At 40.3% G+C, this 26500-nt stretch overlaps 2 protein-coding genes across 6 annotated transcripts in view; one reads left to right on the top strand and one right to left on the bottom strand.

Moving 5' to 3' along the window:
• akt3a (v-akt murine thymoma viral oncogene homolog 3a) overlaps positions 1 to 22692 on the top strand; it is a 59713-nt gene extending 37021 nt beyond the window's left edge. For 2 of the 5 annotated variants that reach the window (XM_040140046.1, XM_040140044.1), the window contains exons 5-14: positions 1203 to 1347; positions 2262 to 2393; positions 2631 to 2696; positions 5339 to 5407; positions 7465 to 7587; positions 8303 to 8431; positions 14328 to 14542; positions 15581 to 15668; positions 16623 to 16725; positions 17624 to 20316. In XM_040140046.1, the coding sequence (XP_039995980.1) occupies positions 1203 to 1347; positions 2262 to 2393; positions 2631 to 2696; positions 5339 to 5407; positions 7465 to 7587; positions 8303 to 8431; positions 14328 to 14542; positions 15581 to 15668; positions 16623 to 16725; positions 17624 to 17709 (1156 nt within the window). In that variant the 3' untranslated portion in view covers positions 17710 to 20316. Of the gene's footprint in view, positions 1 to 1202; positions 1348 to 2261; positions 2394 to 2630; positions 2697 to 5338; positions 5408 to 7464; positions 7588 to 8302; positions 8432 to 14327; positions 14543 to 15580; positions 15669 to 16622; positions 16726 to 17623; positions 20317 to 22305 lie in introns of those variants that run through there. The other 3 variants (XR_005708435.1, XR_005708437.1, XR_005708436.1) reach the window with 3 other exon arrangements.
• A 512-nt stretch (positions 22693 to 23204) lies between these two features.
• The window catches only part of sdccag8 (SHH signaling and ciliogenesis regulator sdccag8), a 51902-nt gene continuing 48606 nt past the window's right edge, over positions 23205 to 26500 (bottom strand). The window contains exons 17-18 of the mRNA XM_040140039.1: positions 23732 to 23858; positions 23205 to 23440 (exon numbers count right to left, since the gene is read on the bottom strand). Coding sequence (XP_039995973.1) covers positions 23402 to 23440; positions 23732 to 23858 — 166 coding nt within the window. The 3' untranslated portion in view covers positions 23205 to 23401. The remainder of the gene's footprint in view (positions 23441 to 23731; positions 23859 to 26500) is intronic.

The raw sequence follows: 26500 nt of genomic DNA, 5'->3' as shown, positions 1-26500 counted from the left end.
CAATAACAGGAACAGTGGTATAATATTGTGTTATAGACTTTGAAACCTTTGCTTCTAACCTTCCAATGTTCAATTTCTGTTGAGACTGTATCAAAAACCACATGACTGCTGATAGCAATAACTTTCTTCATTGATTAATTTACCGATATCTTTCCGAATTAATCGTTTTGTCGTTGAATGTCAGAAAATAGTGTAAAATACCTGTTACAATTTTCCTGAACTCAAGGCGACATATACACGTTTCTTGTTTTATTTGGCAACAAGTCCAAACCCCAATGATACTCAATTTATTTTCATTTATGAGCAAAAAAAAAAATTATTAAATCCTCACATTTGAAGAAGGTGTAATCAGTGTTTGGTACAATTGCTTGAAAAATTACTAAAATGGTTGATCAGTTATCAAAACAGTTGCTGATTAATTTTCTGTCAAACGAAAAAAAATTGCAGCTCTAAACCAGACCTTTCACACATGGAAGAACAGAGGATTTCATGAAATGGAAATAAAGGATCATGTCTCTGTCATTTTTATCCAGTTAAACAGTAATGCATGTCAGAAGCAGTGGATGGGATACAGTAGGTATGGGTATTAGTGGTTGTAAAATCAAATTTCAGTCAGAGCTGCACTGAGTCTCCGATCAGTTCTCTGTACTTCTGACCTGGAGAAAGTCATCCATGCCTTCTGATCCTCCCATCTCAATTGCGGTCACTCTTTATACTTTAGTATCACTCAGACTTTTTTATCACATCTCCGATCTTCTGATCAAAGACTTATTTCTTCTTCTTCTTCTTCTTCTTCTTCTTCTTCTTCTTCTTCTTCTTCTTCTTCTTCTTCTTCTTCTTCTTCTTCTTCTTCTTCTTCTTCTTCTTCTTCTTCTTCTTCTTCTTCTTCTTCTTCTTCTTCTTCTTCTTCTTCTTCTTCTTCTTCTTCTTCTTCTTCTTCTTCTTCTTCTTCTTCTTCTTCTGAATATTATTATTGTTTTGTTAATTTAGTTTTTATTATATTAACTCTCTTCTTATTCTTGCTTTACTATTTCTTGTCACTTCTGATGTGTGGTTTCTGTTTCCTTTATTTTGTTTTGTTTTCCTTTGTGTGCTCTAAAGCACTCTGGGATCTGCTGTGCTATGCGTAAAGTGCTATATAAATAAAGCTGAGTTGAGTAGTGCTTCCACAAACTTTATCTTGTTGTATGTTCTCAACCTAGAGATGAGTGGACAGAGGCCATCCAGATGGTGGCTGACAAGCTGCAGAGACAAGAGGAGGAAAGGATCCAGTGCAGCCCCACCTCCAATATCGACAACATGGTTGAGGAGGAGATGGACATCTCCACCACACACCACAAACGCAAGGTAACACAGGACAGCAGATATGCACTTAGACATACAAACAAATACTCACTCTGAAAATACAGAAATTATTCCAGCTGTACTGTTGCCGTTCATTGCCATGTATAGGGTTATTACCTTTGACCGACTGCAATTTTAAAAATTGTCCTCTCAGTCACAGGTTTGTGTCCAATCATTAAATATCCCCTGTAACAACAATGGTGTAAATTGGTTTTCCCTAATTGTAGTTATCCTGCAAGTAAAAGCAGGCGTGCAAAATAACTTAAATATAGTTGGTGTCAAGGTAAAGGCTACACTTGGGTAACATTTATACTAGATATATCAAGTTAACTGTCTGCACATTCTGAAGTACAGGTAGAGCCCCCTGCAGGCTTCATGGTTCATTACACCCCACACTGTAAAGGTATTTGTAGGGTGTAATTTTGCATAAGTGCTTTATTGTCAGAAATGTTAGTGTTCAGTAAAAATCAATTTTTTAAGGTGTTATCTTAGACAAAACGGTTGGTGAAAGGGAAGTTTTTGCCCTGTCAGTGGCACAAGCTGAAATATCAGAGGGTCACAAAGAAACTTAAAATTTTTTTGGTTTCTGATTTAAATCAAATTCTTGCCAGTTTTAGGCTGCATTTAGGCTTGGCTGTTTGTTTTGAGTTAACATTTAACATTTGCCAAGTTTGGCTTCTTTTGTTAAAAGAAAGGGGGTTTGTAGAAAACCATCATTATATTCCTTAAAGCAAAAACAACGTATCGGTACTCAAACTCAAGTATTGTACTCACAATAGTATAGAAACTTTCCAAATCATACACTACCCTACACTGCTAGAAGGACATCAAAACTTCCAAATGCCATAAAATATCCATGCAACTTGACACATAGATGGATCACTGAATTTTGGTCACCTGTGTTTCCCTCCCCCTAGACAATGAGTGACTTCGACTACCTGAAGCTGCTGGGAAAGGGAACCTTTGGCAAAGTGATTCTTGTCCGAGAAAAGGCCAGCGGGAAATATTATGCCATGAAAATCCTTAAAAAAGAAGTCATCATAGCCAAGGTCAGTCTGGCAGAGAATTTTCATCTATTGATCATTCTTAATATCTTTTCTACAGTATTTTAAATGGACTACATCAAATTGAAGTTTGTGGCATTAAAACCTTTTTTATGGCAATTTTTAATTTTTCGTAGTGTCAGATGTCTCTATATGATGTTTTTAACACTCAGAGTGCTCTTCAGCTGCCTTCTCATTTAGCTGTTTGATTGAAAATACTTTTATCGTATTGTGTATGTTCAGGATGAAGTGGCTCACACACTCACAGAGAGCAGAGTACTGAAAAATACCAGACACCCCTTTCTCACTGTAAGTACCTCAAATACACACAAGCTACTGGTTTAAATTCAGATACACTGAGAGTTTGTAAAATCTGCACACACAAAGATGACATATTGATCCTGTACATACCTGAATCTCTCAAGGCTAATTATGAGTGAGATAGCAAATTGTTGTACAAAAATTACTGTATCTGTTAGCTTTATACTCTGTCTTTGATGTACACATACAGTTAGGTCCATAAGTATTTGGACATTGATAAAACATTTTTCTAAATTTTGCCTCCATACACCACCATGATGGATTTGAAACAAAGCCATCAAGAGGTGATTGAAACATAGACTTTCAGCTCCATTTCAATTGGTTTAACAAAAATATCACATTAACTGTTTAGTAGTTACAGCATTTTTTATATATAGTCTCTCATTTTCAGAGGCTCAAATATAATTGGACAATTGACTGACAATCAGTTTCATGGCCAGATGTGGCCTGTTCCCTTGTTATTTCATGACCAATTAAGCAGATAAAAGGTCTGGAGTTGATTCCAAGTGTTGAATTTGCATTTGGTAGCTTTTCATGGGAACCCTCATTATGTGGTCCAAAGAGGAGACCGCAATGAGGCTGAAAAAACAAAACAAACCGATCTGAGAGAGAGTAGAAACTTTATGACTGGCCAAATCAACAATTTGGTATATTCTGAAAAGAAGGAATGAACTGGCGAGCTCAGCAACACCAAAAGGCATGTAAGGTCACAGAAGACAACTAAAGTGGATGATCGCAGAATTCTTTCTTTGGTGAAGAAAAACCCTTCACAACTTCTAAATAGGTCAAGAACACTTGAGGTGGTAAGCATATCATTGTCAAAGTCTACAATCCAGAGGCGCCTTTGTGAATGTAAATACAGAGGGTTTACCACAAGGTGCAAACCACTGGTAACACTCAAGAGCAGATGGCCAGATTAGACCTTGCCAGAAACCCTCTAAAACAGCCTGCCCAGTTCTGGAACAAGATTCTTTGTACATGAAACAAAGATTCACTTGTACCAGAATGATGGGAAGAGACGAGTATGGAGAAGGAAAGGTACGGTTCATGATCGAAAACATACCACATCATCTGTCAAACGTGATGTTTTATTAATGATCTGGTGTTTACTGATGATGTGACTGCTGATAGAAGTACGCAGGATGAATTCTGAAGTGTATAGTTCTATACTATCTGATCTGATTCAGCCAAATGCTGCAAAACAGGTAGGTGGATAATGACCCAAAACATACTGCGAAAGCAACCCCAAGAACTGCTCAAGGCAAAGAAATGGAATATTCTTCAATGGTCAGTCACCTGACCTCAACTGCATTTAGCATGCTTTTCACTTACTGAAGACAAAACAGAGTGCAGAAAGACCCAACAACAAGCAGCAACTGAAGACAGCTGAAGTAAAGGCCTGGCAAAGCATCTCAAGGGAGGAAACTCAGCATTTGGTGATGTCCAGGGGTTTCAAACTTGGATTTTTATCCAAGTATTAAAAATAATCCTTATATGTGTGTGTGCGTGTGTGTGCGTGTGTGTGCGTGTGTGTGCGTGTGTGTGTGTGTGTGTGAGTGTGAGAGTATATAAGTATTTTGGTTTATCCAATTAAATTTGATCCTCTGAAAATTAGGGACTATGAATTAAAATGGCTATAATTCCTAAGCGGTTAATGCGATATTTTTGTCCAATCGTAACCATCAAACAGTCATTTAAACTTGTGAGGTTCAGCATTTTGGTCTCCATAAAGCTGTCCGACCCCACAAGTATAGTGGGCTACGGATTTTTGTATATAAATGTAATATAATATAGTACAACAAGCCCACAGACACACACACGCGCGCGCACAGTCGTGAGAGCAATTACAGTTCACATCTGAGTTTACCTATAACACCTGCAGCCACAAAGAAATTCAGACCAACTGTTCTTTTGTCTAGCAGCTTTCTCCCTCGAAAGAAAAACACACACAAACATGCACCTACTTCACACACTCACATACTTGCTTTGAATAAGCAAATACAAACATAAACTGTTTGAAGCTATGAATGATCATGTTTTGTTGTCTCTGCTGTTTTAGCTAGGATGGGACCAGATTTTTTGCTGCGTATGAAATCGTTCATTCTTTTAATTCACTGTTCGCTGTATAGGGAGTGCATGTAGAAGACGAGTACATAATGTGTTACTTGGCAAAATCAAAAAAAGTATTTAATGCATTTCACGTCATCGCTCTGTGCTTCTGGTTATGTCTGTGCTGTTACAGAAATAAAAGAGAAGGTATTGTGTCAGTAAATGCATTATGGTAGTTAGTGCTTGATGAGTAACAATCACTTGTACATTACTTTCTAGATAGCATTGTGTTGGATAATTTCTGAACACTGTATACTGTAAGATTTAAAAAATTTAATACTATGCGACAAAAAAAATTATAGACACTATAAATATTGGGCTTTGTCATGAATAATGACTTTCCCAATGCAGACACAGTACTGATATTACCAGCGGATTAAGCTGTCCACCAAGTGGTATTATATTTGTGACACACACATGCATCAGTGCAGTTATGTAAATTGTTAAATTGTGTTAAATTGTGTTTATGGGTTTGTATGAGTGTGCTCACTGCGTGTTTGTGTGTGTGGTTCTCATTTCAGTCATTGAAGTATTCATTCCAGACTAAAGACCGCCTCTGTTTCGTCATGGAGTATGTGAATGGTGGAGAGGTAAGACACACACACAAACAAACATGCACACGGTTGTGCTGTATGTGGTTACCCATCTTTGTGCTACTGCTTTAAACAGCCAGTTAAACCACAACTTCACCGCACTAACTGACAGAGGCCCTCCACCTATTCTGCTGTAAGCTCAAAGCTGTATTGAAAATCAGATGACAGAAAATGTGCTACATATGGCTACATATTTACAGTATTTACAAAGATTTTCTTGGTTCTGTGGTCTTAATTTTTCTTAGTAAATAATTATCTTAAATAATAATTATATATCAATGTTGTTATAAGTGATTCACTCTCCAATGCTGCAAACTACAGTAGACTGTTTTCAAAGTGTAAATGAGTTGTTTTAAATATTGTTTCAAAGATGGTCTCATAAACGTTTGTCTGGGTTTATAAATATCTCTCACAGATAAATACCCAACGCTTACATGGGTCAATATAGTGTAATTGGAGTATGCAGCAAAGGAATGTTTAGACGTGCAAACACTCAGGAAGTGACTAAAGTTTCACTGTTCGTTTTCTTTCTAACACAGTTAATTTTCCAACCAACTGGCCTCTCGCTTGCCTCTCGTATCTCCTGCTTGTATCTATTTATGAACACACCTATGGGGCAGATATAGCCAGAATGACAGTCGGAGACGAAATGAGTTTGGATTCCCCTACTTTTCCATTTCTCAGATATTTAATCGGGCCGTTTTTTGCAATCTTGGTTCATTCCCTCAGTGTAACTGTCACCTGCTCCCCTCCCAGTTAGTTATGCAGTTCAGCCAGCGCCAGGCCTGGGCAAACACAGACACACACACACACACACACACACACACACACACACACACACACACACACACACACACACACACACACACACACACACACACAGAAAACCCCAGCAAACACACACGTACTTAGACAAACACACACCAAATTTTTACCTCGACAGATGAATTGTGACCACACATACCACACAAACATGGACACACAACCCATTACAAACCTGCCACAGTCACAGCTGCCAGTACACTGATGAAGGCCCACCTGTCGTGTTACACCCCCACCCCACACACACACACACACACACACACACACACACTACACAGACTACACACACACGCACACACACTACACACCAATTCCATTTGAGCAAGGTGGTCTGTGAGCATCACTCCAGCGGCCATATGCAAACCTCCCTGAACAATTAATGGGGAGATGTGTGGCCCTTGGCCTCATGGGTAATTTGTACAACTTGACTGGTGCGGCGCAGCAGGCTGGTGTCATTTTGGTGCCACATGTGTAGCAGTGTGACAGTGACAACTTGACAACTGACGGCTAGGGAGAGAGAGATGAAGGGAATGTGATGTGAGCCATACAAAAGCAAGATGGAGGAGAAACGGGAGGTCAAGCCACCTGGGAAAAAAAAACAAGTTGTGGACACTTGAAAGTATGAAAATTAGCTTCATGCCAAAAAACAGAGGAATGGATATGAAAATGGAGTAAATGAAGACGGAAGCTCAAGGGGCAAGGCCAGTTAAGCCACTAATGAGTACTGCACTGGAGGCCGTTTGGATGGGAGGTGGGGTGGGGTGGGGTTGTTGGCGGCAGTGGCAGCGGCGGTCGGCCTGTCTTTAACTAGACTGGTGTATTGATTAAACCCTTAATTTGGCCCCCGTCGCCGAACTCCACGCCAGCACCGTGCCAACCTAGCCCAGAGGGTAACATGGAAGAGGTATGTGAGTGTGTGTGTGTATGCTGAGGGGGTCTGCTAGATGAGGCGCCAGCTGCCGAGTGCCTCCACCCACCCTCCTCCGAGACGACCCCCCCACCCAACCCTTCTTCACACACACAACCTCACACACACACACCCCGCGCTCACCCTCCCCTCCACTATCTATCATCTCAATATGGTGCGGGCAGCCAGTTTGTGTTGTGCTAATTTCCTCCAATAAATCAGTAATTATTGCTGTGCCGTCCCTGCTGTCTCTCCCCCCTCTCTCTCTCCCCTTCTCTCTCTCTCACCCTCTCTTCCTCTCTCTTCCTCCCCCCTTCTCCCGCAGCTGTTTTTCCATTTGTCCAGAGAGCGGGTGTTCTCAGAGGAGCGCACGCGCTTCTACGGCGCCGAGATTGTGTCAGCTCTCGACTATCTGCATTCAGCCAAGATTGTGTACCGGGACCTCAAGGTAAACAGAAACAGAGAAAGGAGCCTGGTTGGAGGGCATGGATGAGAGTGATCAGATATTTGAGGGAAAACTTTTTTTAAGCTCCCCGTTCTCTCCACACAGATATAAAGCAGTAAAGAAGTGCGGGAGGCAGGGAGGGAGGGTGGGGGTGCTGATGCCACAGAGGTAGAGAGGTAGATGGCTCTGTCTGAGTGTCTGCCTGGCAGCCTTGGCCCCAGCCCTGCTCACAGCTGCCAAGAAAACAGAAAGGAGAAAAACCTGACAGAGAGTGAGGAAAACACTCTAGCCATTAAAATTAAAAGGTTGAGTGGCTCCACTACACGCCTGAAGTTTATCTCCCTCCTCTGCTTGGAGTTTGTGTGTCTGAGTGTGTGTATTGCTAGGATGTGGGGTAATACAATATGGTTTTCCTTACCTGTGTGCCTCTGCTCTCCGCCTCAGAGCACTAAAACCTTGACTCCACAGTACAAAAAAAGTATTATAGTCAATTGACAAAGCAGGTAAGTATGAGTGTTGATTCTTAGTCACGAATGAAGAGAATGAGATATTTTTCAAAACCGTTGACAAAAAGATCTTGAGATTAATTAAAACAGTTCCCAATTAATGCATTGTTGGCATTACAGCTTTCTCTTCTATTTCCACTGATATTTATTTAGTTTCTGATGGGGAAAGTTGAATTGTGGGCATTGCTTTGTACTTTTTTTCCCCCTTCCAGTTGGAAAACCTGATGCTGGATAAAGATGGCCATATCAAGATTACTGATTTTGGCCTCTGCAAGGAGGGCATCACAGATGCTGCTACCATGAAGACCTTCTGTGGCACTCCAGAGTACCTTGCACCTGAGGTAACAATTTTGTTTTCTTCTAATCTGTTTTATTTTTTTGTGTTTTTCTTTTGATTTCATTTTTTAATTTTTTCTCCCATACCTCAAACTTCTCCTCCATCATTCTTTTCCTGTTTTTTATCTTCATGAAGATGTTTCTTTCATGACTTTCAATAATTGATGATGTTTTTTTTTTTTTTTAACCTTTCCACTTCTTCAGTCTTCTTCTCTCTAACTGCTTTTATCTTCACCACTATTTTATCCACCTGCACATTTTGTAGCTCCTTCTATCCATAAGTTAGTGGTGCAAAGTAGAACAACCTTTAATTCTTGGGTCCTTAACCACCCCAAAGTAAGGTATAATGTACAATGTAAAATATAATGTCACAGCATCTTCTAATAATATAGTAGATGCAACGCATTTATGTCATCTATGTCTTGACAATCCCAGGTGAAAAATAAAAGGAAGGAGTGAAGGATAAAACTATTTGGCGAGTGTAGGTGCTGCTGTGTCAGAATTTTTTTTTTTCTGTTCCTTTTTATTTAGCATTAAAATGAGCATCATAAGGCACATTTTTCAGAAACGATTTGCATTATTGTCACCGATAAAACTATATATTTTACAAAGTATGGTCGTTACATGCATCATATACAGGTACAATCATATACTGCCAGGTCAAGTAAGTTATGTAGCATTAGCTGATCACCTGCTTACCATGGTCAAACTAAATATTTTTCAAAAAAATGACAGTAAAAAGTCAACATCAAACTTGAACTGATGTGGTATATGAAAATTGTATTATAGATGACATAAGAAGACATGATTGATGAATTTAGTGTGTTTTAAACACATGAGAGACTGATTATGCACAATACATATATTTTGGTTATTTTATGAACATAAGATGCACTGAGGCTTTGTAGCACATACAAGCATTTGTGGCATCCACAAGCAGCCTATCCACCACTCAGGGTTCCACCAGGACGGCCCCTGTGTACTGGGTGACTCATGTGGTCCGCTGCACAGCACCATCTAACAGCAGCCCTGGCCGATTAGTTAAACTACCAGGATTATTACTGATTATTAGTAGTTTCATAAAGGTACTGCAGGAGCCACACATGGATTACACGCAAACACAGTACCCCTGAATTATGAAGTGATGATCCAGGTACTCTCTCCTGCCCCATACCCAAAATACCCTGTGTTTTGTGTGCATGTTTGAAACTTCTTATAGTGGAATTTATGTATGTACATTTTTATTTGAAGTTTTCACAGGCAAACCGATTCCATAATATCCCGGTGCACTGTAAATATGCAGTTTATAAGCGTGAATGAGGGTGTTGGTTGAATTGGAAAAGGGCACAGCACATCGCTCACACCCACAAGCACATACACACGCACACGAACCCCTACATTCTTGTAATAATTTTTTGCAGCCATCCGCTGTCCAGCTATCAGTGCTGCTTCACACGAAGGCCAGCAGATCAACTTGCGAGAGCGATTAAGGACTGTGGGTGGTGGAGACAGAGCGATGGAGATGTGGAGATGAAAGCAGGAGGGGAGAGGCATAGTGTATATCCCACTTGAAAAAGTATGGAGGACAATTTGGCGCAGCATTTTGTGCTTTTTTTTTTTTTTTTTTTTTTTAAAGAGTCCCTTCCTTTGCATGCCAAAAGCTGATTGGAGGCTGTTGGTTATTTTTCACAGGATGTGCGTCTGTGTGCGTTTGTGTGTGTATGCGCGTGTGTGCTGTGTGTGTGCTGTGTGTGTGATTGCAGTAGAAAGTGCGGGCTAAAGCGAGGCAGATGGCGGCAGATGGGCGAGGTTGGAGGAAGGTGCTCGGAAAAAACCTGGAAATCTACACCGCCGCCACTCGCCCGCCCGCTCGCTCTGCTCGCCCGCCCGCATGTAAAAATAACACAGTTTGCTCACAGCCAAGTTACAGAGATGCAAAGTAGCCGGGATTAAAAAGAGAAAGGGGGAGGTGGGGGTTGAAGACAGAGGAAGATGAGAAGGGAAAGAAAATATTTCAGGGTTACAGGAGTGAAATTCAGACAGTTCCTGTGTTTGCCATCGGTGAAAAGGGCAGATGAGAAGTATATAACGGGTTTGTGTCTACTGTGTTCCTGAAGGAAGTCATACACATACTTAAGTAACAGAATACCGTAAAGTGAATAATTCTTCAGTCAAACTTGTGTTATTGTTTGCTTCAAAAATAAAAAAAGATTAATATGAGCTTAATGAACAATAAGAAGTATAAAGTCCTTGTAAAGGGATGGAACAGGATCAGACAAAACACATGGAGAGTCTCTTTTCTCTGATTTATCATTTTTTTGTGTTTGACACATTTGACTGTGGCTATAATGTTTTTTGTTGGGTTTTTTTTCCATTTATTTGTATGTGCATGTTGCATATGTTGGGCATTGTAATTTTTTATTCTTTTATTCTATTTTATTATAACTAAATTTTTCATAAATATCGCAGTATATTCAGCCTTTAGTAAAACATTGCAAGATATCAGAGCAGTGTCAGCATAAACCAGCCTCCAAATGATGACACATTGGAGATAGAAGGTCACCAACAATATGTGAGTGTATGTTCACTGTGTGTGTGTGTGTGTGTGTGTGTGTGTGTGTGTGTGTGTGTGTGTGTGTGTGTGTGTGTGTGTGTGTGTGTGTGTGTGTGTGTGTGTGTGTGTTTGTGTGTTTGTGTGTTTGTGTTTCTGTGGTGTGTGGTGTGTTTGTGTTCCCTGCTGGGTATCTGGGCTGGTACAGCCATAGGGTGTGTGTGCCCATCCCTTCCCATCTAGTCCTGTCCAGGCTGCCAAAGCCCTTGTCCCGTGAACAGCTTCTAGCTGCCACATGGCTGCCCCAACAGGGACCAGGACAGGACAAGACCTTCTCCCTCAGGGCTCCTTTTAACCAGATCTCATCTCTCTCCTCTTTTCTTCTCTTCTCCCCTGCTGATTCATCTCATTTGTTACTTCTTCTGTCTTGTCCTATTTATTTGTCCTGTCTTTTTCTAGAATATACACACATAACCAGACATACTGTACACACACACACACCCATGCCTCCATGCCTAGGGCTGTGGGGCAGCATTCTGGCTCTATGTGGATTAATCTGCTCCCTGCCTGCAACCGAGCTGCCACCACTTTCTTTAGTCCCAAGACACACACATACACTCACACACTGACATGCACATACATATACATGCCCAACTGGAAAGCTAGCATTTTGTATACATTTCTATACCTTTTTTGTACACTGTAGATCAGCACTGAAAACAGCTTTTTGAGCTGCTCTGAATTTCATAAACTGCACACTGTGTGTGTGTTTGTGTGTGTGTTTCCCTCCTCAAGCTGCAGGGACAGAAACAACACCAAACATCTAGTTTGCCTCACATTCAAAACTTTATGAATTTGATGAGGATGGATAAATATTCCATCTGTTGTGTGTGCCTGCCTGCCTGCCTGTCTGTCTGTCTGTCTGTCTGACAGTCTCCCAGCAGTCTAAGCCAGTGTTATCCCTCCAGCAGTACCAATCAATAGTATATCTGGAGCTGGCGGCACGCTTCTTTCCCCCAGCTCTTCTCTGCAGCTTCCAACAGGGTGACCAGCTTAATGCGCGCAGACACACACACACACACACACACACACACACACACACACACACACACACACACACACACACACACACACACACAGACGAATAATATAGCATGCATAACTCTCTTATTCATTTTCATGCACGTGTTGACTTGCACTCACTGAAGCAGCCGCCTACATCATTAGCAGTTTAGTGTTGAGTGTATGAGCTCAGTCAGTTAATGATCAGCTTTCTCTGGTATTGAGCTGCTGTGGAAAACCACAGGCAGCTGTTGGCTGTTTTCTCTCACCTGGTCTCAATGCACAATGACATTTAACATGATTCACAGTTGGGGTTGTACAACAGAACCTCATCTGTCACTTATCAGGAGCCCCCAGTAAAACTTTGGAAGAAATAAGACTTTCCTGCCCACCTTTACAAGCCTTCATTATGTTGTGGTGTTTGTAAATCACGGTAACTCTCTCAACATATTGTGGGCTTTAAAATGCAGGATTCCTGATCTGCAATATCAAGATAAAATTGAATACATATCACTGACTGAAACAAGAATATTTTTTGCTCCTGAGTAGGAAGTGTTCACCTCTTGTTAAAGTGTCCATAAAGCAATTATTAATAGTCTGTTTGCTGATTATATCATTTTTATTATGTCAGACTGATTTATTAGAATTAATGTCATAAAGATTCATTTTGAAATATTATACTCATGGATATTCACCACTATAAAACTGGCAGTTTTGAATCCAAATATGAATTTTTATAAACTTAAACCACCACTTTCTAATCTTTTGACACAAATATTTAAATGTTCATGTGCCTTAAATCCAAAGTTCAAGGGTTACAAGCGTATGTCAGTGTGAAACATCGGAGCACAAGTACTTAAATATTAGGTTTAATTTCAGTACTCATTACATTTGAATATATTTGTGTTTTGCTTAGTTTGGTGGTTAGGTATTTTCAGTCAATCGGTCTGCAGTTTGGATAATCAAATCTAAGCTATCTGTGTGTTTATGACACCTATACTGTCTGCATCTGCCAACCATCTCGCTACTGCTAACGGCATATATTAGTTCAGTGTGCAGTATATTGTTAAATCATTTGATATTGTGGCACTTGCTGTATAGTTTTATCACTTAATTTTATAATAGTTGTGTCAAAAACATGTTTTTATGTGATTATGTTTGTGCATGTTTGCATTCATGTGTTAGTGTCTGTTGGCGTATGCTCACATCCACCCTGCCCAGTCCATTATTAACAGTGAGTGAGATGTTATTATTATTGGCGAGATGTACAACATATGCCGTTTTGGCTGCTCTCCAGCCTTGCCTGTCTGTCCGTCAGTCTCACTCACTCACACACACGCACACGCACATGCAAACACGCACATGCACATACACACAATACAAGCATGCATGAAGACGTACACTCATCATGATAATAAGCTTATTATGTTAATAAGGGCCTTAACAGCACTTGAAATACATCAGTTACTGTGTCTTCCTCCCTTTTCCTCCTCTCTCTCAGTCTTCATGAGGTGAACGAACGGTTACATGAGAGGATGAAAGAGAAGGAACGAGTGAGGGAAGACATGATTAGAGGACGAAAAAGGCAGGATAAGACAGGATTGGGAGGAGAGTGTGAGGAGAGCAGTCAGTGAACTGGAGTAGCAAGGCAGCCCAAACACAAGACTTTGATATGGGTATGACTTCTTTCACAGGATAACCCCCCCCCCACACACACACGCACACACACACAGCATCTGACAGTAGAGTACCTGTGCTAACCAGCTTGGAGGTAGGACTGGCCCTGACCCATGTTGCGGGCGGTGCCTGCCTTTTCCGTCCAGGGACGTTCCTGTCTGTCCCTGCCAGGAGAGCATCAGTGTGCCAGGGAGAGCTGGCAGGGACCAGGGGGGCATCTGGTGGGCCACGCCAACACACTGACTCCCTTACTGTAAAAGGGGCCTCTGAAGACCTGCCATCCCATGATGTTTGCCTCTGTATATGAGTGTCTTCGTATTGAGTGAGGGGGGCTACCATTTATACCTCAGCCCCTTGTTATCTGTGTAGCCGCTTCTGTTCATGTCAAAAAACTTTTACTGTTTTTTTTTAAATTTTTTTTATTTGTCCCTTGAGCAAAATGGCATATTGACTCTCCTCTGCTGTCTTTCTTTGCTCATTTGTCTTTTTCCACCAAATACCTTGGGCAGTCTGTATTGTCCAATGAAAGAATGAAAGCAAATGTCCAGTAAAACCAGTGGTCCCGTTTAAAAAAGAGAACTTGTGTATCTGTGTTTCTCTACTCTCCTTAGGTCTTGGAGGACAATGACTATGGTCGGGCGGTGGACTGGTGGGGTTTGGGTGTGGTGACGTACGAGATGATGTGCGGTCGACTGCCATTCTATAACCAGGACCACGAGAAGCTGTTTGAGCTCATCCTCATGGAGGAAATCAAGTTCCCGCGCACTCTGTCAGCCGACGCTAAGTCCCTGTTGTCTGGCCTGCTCATCAAAGACCCCAACAAACGGTGTGTGTCGACGTTTAATGTATGTAGCTGTGCTTTGGACATATGGAGGGACCCGTTTTAGTCGTTTTACTAAATGTCCCTAAAAAGTCTGAAAAAAATTTCTGCATAGCTGAATAAAAATAATAAATTCTCACCATGTCTCACTTACTGCTGGTATATTTATTTACGACATTTTCAGTCAACACAACCTCATCAGGGATATAAACAAACAATACAACAGCTCTGTACACAGTACTGTGCCAAAGTTTTATGCAGTTTTAGGCAAATCAATATTTGCTGAGACCTCCCTTTGCCTTTTAAAACAGCACCAGTTCTCCTCGGTACATTTGTGCACAGTTATCCAAGGTGCTTGGCCGGTAAGTCGTTCCAAGGATACTGGAGAACTTGCCTCAGTTCTTCTGTGGATTTAGGCTGCCTCGGTTTCTCCTCTCTCTTCACGTAATCCCAGACCGACTCCATGACGTTGAGATCAGGGCTCTGTGGGGGCCAGACCATCTGCTGCAGGACTCCTTCTTCTTGTTGCTGACAATTGTTCTTTATGACTCTGTTTGTATGTTTGGGGTCTTTGTCCTGCTGCAGAATGAATTTGGGACCAATCAGGCATCTCCTTAAATTATTGTGTGATGGATAAAAATGTAAACAGCTAAAGTGCCTAAAACATGAGCACAGTACTGTACACATGCATAGATATTCTAATCTTTTGAAAGTGTGATGTTTTGCAGATTTTTTAAGAGAGAAATGCCTTTTTTACCTAATTACTTGGATGAAAATGTGTGTTTCTCAAGGTGTTTCATTCACCCGTTGACCTAATTTTTGTGATCCTCTGACTGGATAATTTACCCAGCATCTATGTTTATACCAGCAATAAGTGAGACCAAGTTATTTTGCTAAAGAAAGGAAAATAAAAATCTCTCCGTCACTTTAAAAACTTTTATCAGTTTGATTACTTAGATGGTCCAAATCAAATGCTCCTTCTACTGATCTGTTTTTTTTTTCTGATTAGATTCCTCTCCTCTCCTCACCTCTCCTCTCCTCTAGGCTTGGTGGAGGACCAGATGACGCTAAAGAAATAATGAGACACAGTTTCTTCTCTGGCATTGACTGGCAGGATGTCTATGATAAAAAGGTATGGAGCTAAACGATAGTAAACCTGTATGTTTGCACTGTGTATTGTGCCACTTTTTTGTGCTGTCTCATAAGGCACAATAGGATGATGGAAAATAACTCAGCATAAAGATATGTGCTTAAGCATTTTCACAAGTTAAAATTGCGTGCATTGTAGTTGTATGATGAATTGTATTTATGTAAAGGGTCAGGGTTAACTGATGTAACACATAAAACACATGAAGGCACATGGTGTGTGCTTGAGAACAGAAGCCTTATAAAGCTCAGGACATTAGGGAGAGGTGTGACCTTGTATCCCAGAGGTCTGTCAGTCTGTACATGTGTTTGCTCATGTAACACCAATGAGTTCGAGTCAGGTCCTGTGTGGCAACACCTATAGCATGTTAGACAGGTGTTCAGCTTCCTCCCTCCACTTTGGTCTGTTCTCTCCTTTCTGGATTAGTCTACCATCTCTCCTGTTCTTCATGTCCTCTTCTCCTCTCCTCTCTTCTCGTCTTTCTTTTCTTTTCATTTCCTTTCCTCTCCTCTCTCTTCCCTCCTTTCCTTATCTTTCCTTTACTTTTCTTTCCTTTTCCTTCCTCTCTCCTTCCTCATTTAGTTCAATTTCCTCTCCTTACTTCTCCTCTATCCTACCTCTTTAGCTTTCCTTTCCTGTCCTCTCTTCTCGTTGCTTTCCTCCCCTTTCCTCTCCATTCTTCACTTTTTCTCACTTTTCCTTTCCTTTCCTTTCCTTGCCAGACCAATACAGGGCATTGCAGTTCTGTCATTCAGTCTGCTGATGAAAATCCACAGACCTGCTGCTTCTCTGCTTTTTTTCTGTTCAACTGCAGAAAGTTTTGTGACATCCAGAGTTAGGTGTCCTTAAAGCAGCTGCTCCGTAGTTTGAAACAGTAGCAGCCAGTGGTATTGCACTCTAATCTTTCCTCTTCGTGTCTTCCTCACCCCTCCGTCCCAGCTGTTCCCTCCATTCAAGCCTCAGGTGACGTCCGAGACAGACACCAGATACTTTGACGAGGAGTTCACAGCCCAAACCATCACAATCACTCCACCAGAGAAATGTGAGTCTATTCTGTCTCTGCCTGTCTCTCTTTCTCACACATGTAGACACAAACATATGACCCCATTAAAACTTGACAAAATCTCACTTTCGTGTTTGACACATCTGCAAATATTCTCAGTGAAGAGAAAAATTTTGAAATAACAGACTAACCGGAAAAGTTCAGTCTCTGGGTTGGACTGTGTGTGTTTATCATGTGTATGGGAGTTAAATATTACCCACCCATCCGACCAAAAATATATATCTATATACTGTATAGGTCTGAGGTGATATAGTCGGAATAATTTCTGCAGGGGACCACGATGTTGTTAATTATTTGGCTGCACATTCAGTATATATTCTCTGTCAAGCAGCTGATTGTGATAAAATTTTACTCACTTCAGTAACTGCAGTTTTAAACAATTTTACCATTTCTCCCTCTCTTACTTCAGGTGAGACCTTTCCATTTGAATTAACTGGGGGAACAAACACTCAAAAGCGCTGTTGTCTGTTTATTCAAGAGTCTGAAATAGTCCTTGGGCCACATGCAGTTCTTCACAGCCTTTTGAGATAAAGATTACGGTTTCACAATATGCAGCATTGAATTATGCATGAAGGGAGCCGATGTGTTTCTCTGTGCTGTGCTAATGTGAGGTTCCATTTGTTTTGTAGGTCGTACATTAGTAAGTTAGCAGGAGATTGGCACATCAAAGACACACTGGTTAATTGAATTGTGTTCTGTTTTTTATCTGCAGTACAATGCAAACACAGTGCTTTTTAATGTTGAATTATATTTTGAGATCATAAAATCAACCTGGTGATCTGCAGATTTTATGTACTTATATTAAATAAAAACTGACGGAATGGTAAATGATCAAGTCCTTAATTAATTTTTTCACTTCTCTCTTTCCTCTTCTTAGTTGATGAGGACGGGATGGACTGTCTGGACAACGAGAGAAGACCACACTTCCCACAGTTCTCCTACTCGGCCAGTGGGCGGGAATGAACGGTCCATCACGGTGACACCATCACAGCTGGTCTCTGAGGTCATCAGTCTGGGACAAAAAGACCCACAGCTTTGGACCAACCCAGAACAACAGTGACTTGAAGGATTTTGCCCTTCTCCTCCAATCTTTTTCCTCCTCCTCCTCTCTTTTTCACCTCTTCAGTCCGCTTCTCTATTTATTTATTTATTTTTTTATTTTTGTGAATCCCTTTTTACAAAGAACTTTGAGGCAAAATTACCCTCTAATCCTGCACTGAACCCCCAGGTGCACCCAGCTGTGATGTGATCAGTTACTATATAATGTCCCTTTAATGACGGGAGCGTCACCGGTGGACTGCTGTGCTTTGACATGTGTCGGTCTAGCCAAACTCTAAAAACAGACCCTTCTGATCAAGTTAGGCAACAGATGATGATTTTTTAAGGAGACGTTTTTGTGGCTTCTTATCTGTATGAGGGAGATACAGCGTTTTAAAATCATTCAAACCCAAACTGCCATTACCGGTTGTATCTCAGGCTTTTGCAAACAGATCTTCAGACTCAGCAAGACACGCGGGTCTGATTTCAAAATCCTCACACAAATAATTCTGGGATTGATTGAAGCTGCCTGGCATTGAGGAAACAGTTGTCATCAGTGAGCAGAATCCTACACACCTCATGTTGTCGAGCAGGATTTGACTCAGGTTTTGCTCAGTGCAATTCACTATTATTGTTGCTGCTATTTTAACTACCACCACAACTACTACAGGTACAGTACTACTGCTCCTACAACTACTATACTACTAACACCCGGTGCTACACTACTAGCTTAATGCTGCAGGTCATTACACAGGCGCCAGCAACCCATTGACCACCTGTATTAACGTTTATGCTCGTACAGCTGCAGAACAGGTATTTCTACACCTCTTAATGTACAGCTGCGACACATCAACTCTGTAGATTAAGATGATGAAAGGATGTCGTGTGTGTGTCTGTGTGTGTGTGTGTCTGTGTGTGTGTGTGTGTGTGTGTGTGTGTGTGTGTGTGTGTGTGTGTGTGTGTGTGTGTGTGGCGTGCGTAGCGTGCATGAAAGGTACTATTATGGGTTTATGTTTAAGATTGCACCTCAAAGCACAGCAGTTCAGAACGATGAGGCTCCCAAACCATGAGCTTTACTACATTACCCACAATGCAGTGCAAGGTGGTTGACATATCTGCAGAGGTGAAAAATGAGAGGAAAACGGTTGGTTTGAATGCCCCCCCCCCAAAAAAAAAAAGTTTTTTATTTATTTCTCAACTGCATTCCCTCTGAGTTTCAGTCTCCTCTGTCACAAAAGGGAAAACAAAACCGAAACGGTACTTTGCGTCAATGATTGAAAGCTTTACTGTGACATATCGTTATCATGGCTTTGGGGACCACACGGCTGTACCTCTCTGTCTTTGTGCAGGAAAGGGAAACTGCAGCAGGAACAGATTCACCACAGAGTGAAAAGAGAAGTCCAGGATGGCAGGTTGGGCATTGTGATGAGAAGAGAGAGAGCGTACAGGTGAAAAGCTCCAAGAATGATACAATATGAAATATTTATAATGTGATAATTTATGACGTATTGATGACTGAGGTAACAGCTAATCTCCTGTTTCCTGTGAGTTTCTTATGAAAAAAAAGACATGGTCTGTGAGGCGGTATGCATCAACAGTTATGGGTTTACACCAATCACAGCAATGGCTATAATATATATGTTCTATTTATTGTTCTACTCATTGGTTTTATATTTAACTTTTTCTATTGTTATTACATTATTCTAGAAAAAAAAGTATTGTTATTTCTTAGGGCTGAGAGGAAAAAAAAAGGCACCTCAAGATACAAAAATGGCTGAAGAATGTAGGAGGGAAAGCAGATAGCCTTCCTGCTCCATTGTTTATTTTAATGATGTTTTTGTGTTTGTTTGTTTTTTTTTTTTTTTTGTGACCAAAATGTGACAGGACACATTAAAGACAGGTGATAGTTAACTGTGAGCTTTAAGATTACAAAACATAGGAAAAGGAGAGGAGTTTATTTCCTTAATCACCTTTTCTTCTCCAACTTTATCCAGATCATCCCACAGGTATTAAGTACGAAGGCTCATCTCACCTGATTGGATACTGACACAAATGTCCCCCATAATTAATCTTACCACAGGTGTGTTTTGGTGAAGGCCGAGACAGAGTTAAGATGGAGCGATGAAGTGGAAGTTGAGCAGAAAGATGTCAGAATGTTAAGCAGTAAGGATGGGAAAAGATTCAATATTAAACTTTAAGTTTGTTGAGACAGACTAGAGGAGAAAGTCGAAAGGGCGGCTTAAGAGTGTTTGGGTGTGAAGTGTGAGTTCGTAAGGTCAGTCTGCGTTCCTGTCAGTTCTTTGGATTTTAGATGAGACTCTCGTCTGTCCTTAACACGTCTTGTCATTTCTCCGGTCTGGACTTAGTTTGTTTGCGGTTGTTTTGTCATCATGTCTTCCAGTCTGACCAACAAGATTTAAAATCCCCACACTTTCTATGTCTTCAAACGCCGGGTAAGCCTTACGGTTTAGCTCAGAATAAGTCAAAAAGCTTGACATCCAGCAGTCCAAAAAAAAAAAAAAAAAAAAAAAATTCACCAGATATGAAGAAATATATTTTTAAAAATTTGAAATCTCAACATCAAGTGGAAGACGTCTCTGTCAGAATTTGGATGACATGGGCTAAAACGAGAGCACCCGGGGATGTGTTCTTATTAGGCATAGAAAATTGTATTCCAATATATTTATTTGAATGTTTTTATTATTATCATTGATGGATAACTTGAATTTCTTTTCTATTTAATTTATTTGATGTCATTTTTTTTTTTTTTTTGGAGTTTAGCTGTAAGGGGGTGTAGTCGTGTTTCACTCTGCAGTTTAAGTCTTCAGAGACTTTGTTCTAAAATAAATGCCTCCTTTTTTTCTTTATAGATATCTTATATAACACCTGTTTTTCCGCTGCTTTTAAGTCCATATGCTTTAATCTTGCACATCCATTAAATTGCTATTAGCTAGCAAAGGCGCTTTATGGCATAAAGTATAAAAGGATGGCGCTGGCCTGCATGCTGTAGTCCTCCTCTGTCCGCACTACTAGTCCTGAGTCAAAGTGGCACTCAGAACTCTTATGAAAAATACTTCTCTGTGATAGATTGAGCCTGTCTGGCACAGCTGAAGCAGCCGAATAGTTCAAAATGAGTACAAATCCCACCCAGCTGGCACCCTCGACAGGCTCAAGCAAGCGCTCCCAAGTATTTGGAAGGATTTCAGCTTTGATTTGACCCAGGTCTGCAAGCGACTGAGGAGTTCTAGCTGTGTGCACACGCTTAACGCCGAAATCATTAGACACCAGAGTTCATAAAATACCGCTTTGTAGCTTTGGCCACGGCACTTTCACATCCATCACTTTTTATATGATTCAGAGGAATCTGATTCAGCTCTGCTTTAAAAGGAAGATTTTAAGCTTTTTTTTTTTTTCTTTTTAAAAAAAATGTTTTTAAGAAAATGAGGATTTTTAAAGCACATCTCCCCTCCACATACAACCGATAGCTTTGATGCTGCTCTGATGTCTAGAGTTGGCAAGACCTGGGTGATCGTGTCCCACATGCCAGAGACGAGTCAGTGCTGTCCCCTGCAGGGTGGGCTGTGAATGAGGCTCAGTGGAATTTCCTGGAAATTGGTCAGTGTTTATAGACTAAAATGTTTGGAAAAATCCACTGAGCAATCATTGCAACTCCACTGATGCCACTGACTCCTCTCTCTCCTCAATTTTGAAAGGTTTTTTCCCCTCCAGTGAGCCTCCAACTCTCCTTATTCAATCCCCTACGGATTCAGGTTCATTTAGTGGCAGCAACAATGCCAGAGGCTGATTTTAAGGTCAGAGATCGTTTAAAAAAAAAAAAAAAAAAAAAAAGTTTTCCTCCCACTATTGTAAGTGGAGAAGGGGGAGCTTAGTAATCCTATTCATAGATGTGGGCTTTCCCTTAGAGATTATGAAGCAATTGTGGGCACGTGTCAGTAATTTAACTTTGAGTCAGTCATTATCACCAAACTGAGGTTGTTAAACTGGATGCAGAAATTCAGTTTCAGCCTCCTCACAGGTTTACTGGTGCCCTCGACTGGTGTGATCAACATCGATATCTGACGCTGCACCGACAGCGTTCACTCTTAAAGCTGCTGCTGTTTTTACTGTACATCTATCACACAACCGATCTGAGTCCAAGAGTATTTGAATAATATGTAAAATCCTTTCAAAGACCTCAGCTGCTCTGTATTGATCTCGCCTGTTGTTAATGAACCAACGGCGTCAGCCAAAAATCACAAACAGAGCTCCGCCTGGTGTTTAATGCAGATAATAAGTAAATGGCTCAAGTGTTTGGAAGGATTTCTGAAAGTGTTTGACCTCATGTCTGCAACAGAATCCCTCCCTTCTCTTCTCTCTCTGGTACTAGTCTACTATCATCATGGTTATTAACATTAACAAGCATGAGATGCATTTATTTATAAAGAGCAAACAAAACTGCAAACGTACAAATATTACAAAGTGTAACAGTTTTAATTTCATGTCCATGTCCATCTACTGTAGCTTTACAGTTGTGTGAGACATTTCAGGACTGCTTCCAGCTGTTCAGAGCGGGCCATGTTTCCCTGAAGCCCTGTAAATACTGAAGTCGGCTCTGCTCTATGACGAGTCAGTGGAGCAGAGATGATGTTGACACTGAGACAGTGTCAGGAAACTCAGCAGATCCAGAAAGATTCACAGAAAAGCAGATCAAACAGCCTTTTTCTGTCCCTCATGCTGTCAGGATGCAGTGCTGCTGGCCAGTGAGGCCGCAAGGATGTGAAAACAACAAATTACCATCAACATGAAGCTGTTTTTTACACTGTACATCCTTAGTATTTTTACACATAAAATGTATATGATAGGGATGCACATTATTTTCCTTCTTACAGATAGCTTCAATAAAGCACTATGTCAATCTGCAGTGATGGTGTCGACTTTATTTTTTGCTTTGTGGCTAAAAATACTGTTTATAACCTGAAATTTCAGCTCAGTTAAAATGAAAATAGAATTGAAACATGAAGCCAGAAATATATTTTTCAGAATTAAGGGTTTAACTTTTTACCCATTAAAAAAACACGGGAAAGGTAAAAACATTTGTTCAGAGAAAAAGAAAAAATCTATAAACTTACTGCAAGAAAGCCTGTATTAAAAATAATAAGGTAGTATTCAAAAGCTGATTAGTGCACCACTGATTTTATTACATTTGTAAAAATTTCAAAGCTAATGTTTTTTTAAATAAATACACCATCCTAGTACCTCTAACCACTCAATTCATCACAGTAACAGTCCATTGCCAAATGTAAAATATAAAATGGAAACCTGATTTTTCAGCTCTGATTTAAAAAAAAAAAAAAATGTATGCAAACTTTTAAATAACATTTTAAGTGAATACAATGCACATAAACGATTCAGCCTCAGCATTGAAACCGGTAACTGTTTTTAATGTTGAGGGTGATCGGTGTAGAGATACAGTATGTTCCTGTCTCCTTGCACATCACCCTCAGCAACAAATAAGCTTGTATTCTGTTTTGCAGGAGATTATTGAAAACATCTAGATCCAAACAAAAGCGGAGCAGTGGTGGTGGTGATGAAGAGGAGGAAGCAGGCAGGACCAGACTCATGTGGACAGAGTATCGACTCGTCTAGTGTTGGGGAGCTAGAAAGACAAACACAAACACTACATCAGTAAAACTGGTATCTGAAGGCCTAACACACGTAAACTCACTGATAATGAATCAGGAACAAAATATAGACAAGTTTTTCAGCAAATCCAGAACCAGACAGAATCATGAGTCATGACAGGACAAACGTCTTCTTACTGTTTTTTAGTAAACTGACACCTATAAAGTGCTCCTGCAGAGAAAAGACATCACAAATTAATTTAGTAACAGCACAGTGAGTCTCACACTCCTCGTGTGTGTGTGTGTGTGTGTGTGTGTGTGTGTACCTCTATGCGTAGGTTTTGCATCTCCTCGGTGAGTGTGTTTCTCTCCTGCATCAGCTGGTTCTGTTTGGCCAGCAGCTCACACACCTGCTGGGCGCTGCTCTGACAGTGACGGTCCAACTGCTGCAGCCTGCAACACACAAACACACACACACACACACACACACACACACACACACACACACACAGTGTTGGCTTATACTGTGTGAGAAGAACGTACCCTCCTGGCTGACAGAAAACCAAATGTTGTAAATATTGAAAGAGCGCTGGATCCACAAAGAGCTTTTAATATCACTGGACTTTGTGCTGATCAAACAATCGACACTGTCGATAAGAAAGTTTCAGCAGTGTGTGTTTTACACCGTGAGTGCAGCAGCGCAGAAGGAGGTGATGCAGGAGCTGAAAAATAGTGATGATCTGATCTGAGACGCTGAATCAGTATCAGACAGTACAAACCCTAATGAATGGATGGGATATTGGCCAGATGTGACTGATCCACATACTGTTTCGTAGTGACTTATTAAAAAATGTAAGAAAACGATGTTATAAACCCACGAAAACAATACAGGTAACATGAGCAAAAAAAGGCTGTCGCTGTATGAACATCTCAACTACAGCACGTTATCCTCCTCTTTTGTATAGTTTTTGAAAAAATAAGTTAGAAAAAGAAGAGTTCGGCTGCTGCAACCATTGTAATAACCGGTTAAATAAGCCACAGTCCCAAACTAATACTGTAACGCATCCACAAGAGGAGGAACCATAAACCATTTAATCGATTAGTTGATCGACAGAAAACAAATCAACAACTATTTTGGTAGCTGACAAATCACTGTAGTAATTTTTCAAGTACAAATGCCAAAAATTTGCTCGTGCCAGCTTCTAAAATGTCAGGACGTGATGCTTTTCTTCGTCATATGAGAATGAACTGAATATCTTTGGGTTTTGGACTGTTGGTTGATTTTAAACAACATATCTTAAACACATCTCTTATGTTTGTGACTGTGGGAAATTATAACGGGCATTTTTCACTATTTTACAGATTTTTCAATAATGAAAAAAATTGTTTTTGTATCCACTAACATGAAATTTTAAATTTGCAATACTTTATCATCTAAAATAGTGAGTAGAGTCAATTTTTTTAATAAGATTTTTAGAACATTTTCTTTGTCACTCAAACTGTGGTACCACTTTCATGTTTGATCAGACTTTAGTTCCTCCTCCTTTTATTGTGTTGCAGGTCCTGCATTCGAAAGTTTACTTAAGCTTAACTATTATCAGCAAAATGTACTCTAAGTATCAAAAGTAAATGTGCTTGGCCCCTGTGACTGAGAAATTATCATATATCACATTATTAGATTAATATCAATAGGTCAATGCAGAAGTAGCATTTTATTGTTGTAGCTGATCTGCACTGGGCAGGTAGTTTGAAATACATTACATATATAGTCAGGGAGTTTAGTCAAGATGTAATTCACAAGATAAATCTAGGGGGCTGTGAGATGATTAATCAGGTAGGACAGAAAAAAAAAAAGATCACTGTTCTGCTACATAAATCTGTATCCATGTTTTGGAATTTTTCTCTAATCTTTGCTTTTGTGAAATATTAGATAATTACACCTCTTTGGGACTAGAACAGTTATTTAAGTGAGACCATCTGTGAGGTAGAACTGCAAACAATTCATATCTGAAACCCGTGTTAAGGGACTCAGAGTAAACACTGCTTTTTTTGGTAAGGGGTTTTGTATTGTATTTTACAGTCCTGGTTGAAATTATTGGCACCCCTACATTTTAAGCACATAATTTAGAATATCTTCAGAAATAAATGCATATTAACCAATTTTGTGTAATCAAACTATTTTAACAAAATGTCCAAAGTTACTGACCAACAACGACAAAAAAAAAAAATGTTTTCATATAGTGAAATGAAAAATACATATATAAAATGTGTGCTTGAAACAATTACTGGCACCCTTTTGATGAATTCAAATTAGCTCCTCAAACACAATAAAAAAACAAATAATACTCACCTGTGCTTAATTTTCAGTGTTCACACGACCTGCATTAACCAATGAATGATGGTTTTACTGCATAGAAAAAGAGGCTGATTGTTTCCAGTTTTTTTTTCACAGTGGCAAAGACGAGAGAGATGTCTGAGAGCATCAGAAATGCTATTATCAAAAAATATAACAATTCCAAAGGCTACAAAGCAGTCGCCAAAATTATTAAAATTCCTGTTTCAACAGTTCATCATGTTATCAAGTATCACAGTCATAAAACTGTTAAGATAATTCCAGGATGTGGAGCTAAGAAGAAACTCAATGAGCGAAGTCTGCGAAGGTTGAGGCGGATTGTAGAAAAAACACCACACAAGACATGTAAAAAGCTTCAGCCTGACCTGGAGTAATCTGGAGTGGTGGTTTCAGCCCGTAACATACGCCGCACACTAGACCAAGTAGGGCCCCATGGACGAAGGACAAGGAGGACACCAGTATTGAAAGAAAGGCACCAAAAGGCAGGACTAATGTTTGAAAAAAACTTTCCTAGATAAGCCACAGTCTTTCTGGGATAATGTTCTATGGACAGATGAAATCAAAGTCGAGCTCTTTGGGAATGCAGTGTATCAGTTTGTTTATAGGCCACGAAATGAAGCCCATAAGGAAAAGAACACCCTGCCCACAGGAAAACATGGTGGAGGTTCTATCATGCTGCTGTGGGGCTGCTTTGCTACCTCTGTTACCGGAGGCATTGAACTAATTAAATGAATGATGAAAT

This window comes from Xiphias gladius, chromosome 11 (genome assembly GCF_016859285.1).
Source record: "Xiphias gladius isolate SHS-SW01 ecotype Sanya breed wild chromosome 11, ASM1685928v1, whole genome shotgun sequence".
Lineage (NCBI taxonomy): Eukaryota > Metazoa > Chordata > Actinopteri > Istiophoriformes > Xiphiidae > Xiphias > Xiphias gladius.
This window is presented reverse-complemented; position numbering and strand designations above follow the sequence as displayed.